The sequence below is a fragment of the Hibiscus syriacus genome, unplaced genomic scaffold (assembly GCF_006381635.1).
Source record: "Hibiscus syriacus cultivar Baekdansim isolate YM2019G1 unplaced genomic scaffold, ASM638163v2 tig00004035_pilon, whole genome shotgun sequence".
Classification (NCBI taxonomy): domain Eukaryota; kingdom Viridiplantae; phylum Streptophyta; class Magnoliopsida; order Malvales; family Malvaceae; genus Hibiscus; species Hibiscus syriacus.
The window spans coordinates 498,809-500,078 of record NW_024061993.1 but is presented as its reverse complement, the minus strand read 5'-3'; the positions used below and the strand labels follow the sequence as shown (position 1 = coordinate 500,078).

At 39.4% G+C, this 1,270-nt stretch overlaps 1 protein-coding gene across 1 annotated transcript; it reads right to left on the bottom strand.

Moving 5' to 3' along the window:
- Positions 1-444: 444 nt before the first annotated feature.
- LOC120187023 lies at positions 445-870 on the bottom strand. Its single transcript, XM_039190823.1, has one exon. The coding sequence runs from the start codon at positions 868-870 to the stop codon at positions 445-447; it is 426 nt and encodes a 141-aa protein (XP_039046754.1).
- Positions 871-1,270: the final 400 nt, after the last annotated feature.

Here is a 1,270-nt window from a genome sequence, read left to right as displayed (position 1 = left end):
TCCTGGTCTTCTAGCGCTATGGCAATATGATTATACCCTAAATATCCATTGAGGAAACAATAAAAGGATTTTCCCACCAATCAATCTATCATTTAATCGATGAATGGGATAGGGAAATGGTCCTTCTTTGTCGCTTTGTTGAGCTTTCAGTAGTCCATACAAATCCTCTAACATGTGACAGTCCTCATCAGTAATAGCTCATTCTCCTCGTTGCTCACCATGGTCGCGCCTCCTTTCTTTGGTACACATTACACCAAGATGACCCATGAACTATTGACATTACAGCCTCGTCCTCTATTATTGAGTCCATGTCTAACACACATTGGCATTCTTCCGAGTCATCTACATACTTTAGTGTGTTGAAGATGTTGATTGTGACACTCTGATAGACTATTCGCATTGTAAATTCTCCTTTCTCGCAATCTATGAGAATGCAACCAGTAGCTAGAAAAGGTCACCCAGAATGATGGGTGCATTGTCTTCGACCTCATAGTCGAGAATAAGAAAATCAGCAGGAAATACAAAATTGTCAACATTCACTATGACATCTTCAATTCTTCCCTCGGGACGAACGTGAGATCGGTCAGCTAGTTGTAGGATCATGGTGGTAGGTCGAGCATTACCCTTTCCAAGATTTAACAATATAGACTTGGGCATCAAATTTATACTTGACCCAAGGTCATATAGGACTCTCCCTATATATTTATCATGGATAGAACAAGGAATAGAAAATATTCCAGGATCATTTTGCTTTGGCAGAAGTTTATTGATCACAGAACAATATTTCTTCGCTGTGAAGATAGTTTCAAACCTTTCCACATTTCTCTTCTTTGTGACAATGTCTTTGAGAAACATGGCATAAGTAGGCATATGATAAATGACCTCCAGCAACGATACATTGATATATAGTTGGTCAAGGATGTCAACGAACTTCTTAAATTGGATGTCATGATTTTGCTTATTCAGTCTTTGAGGGAAGGGTGGTGGGGGTCTGAATTCTTCTACTGCATGTGGGGGAACCAATTTTTTGTAACATTTGTTTGTCCTCCATAAGTAAGTTTACTCGTAGAACCTTCATCATTGTCCTTCTCCACAAGTGATTCTTCTTTCACTTCAGGGTTTAGTTGCACAATGCTAGGGCGAGAATTTTCTTACTTCTTCCCCCCAAATTTATTTCCTTTATTAAGTTGGATACCACTCCTCAGCGTAAGCGCACTGCATTACTCATTTCTATGAGGATTAGTGAACTCAGTATAACTAGGGACACTTC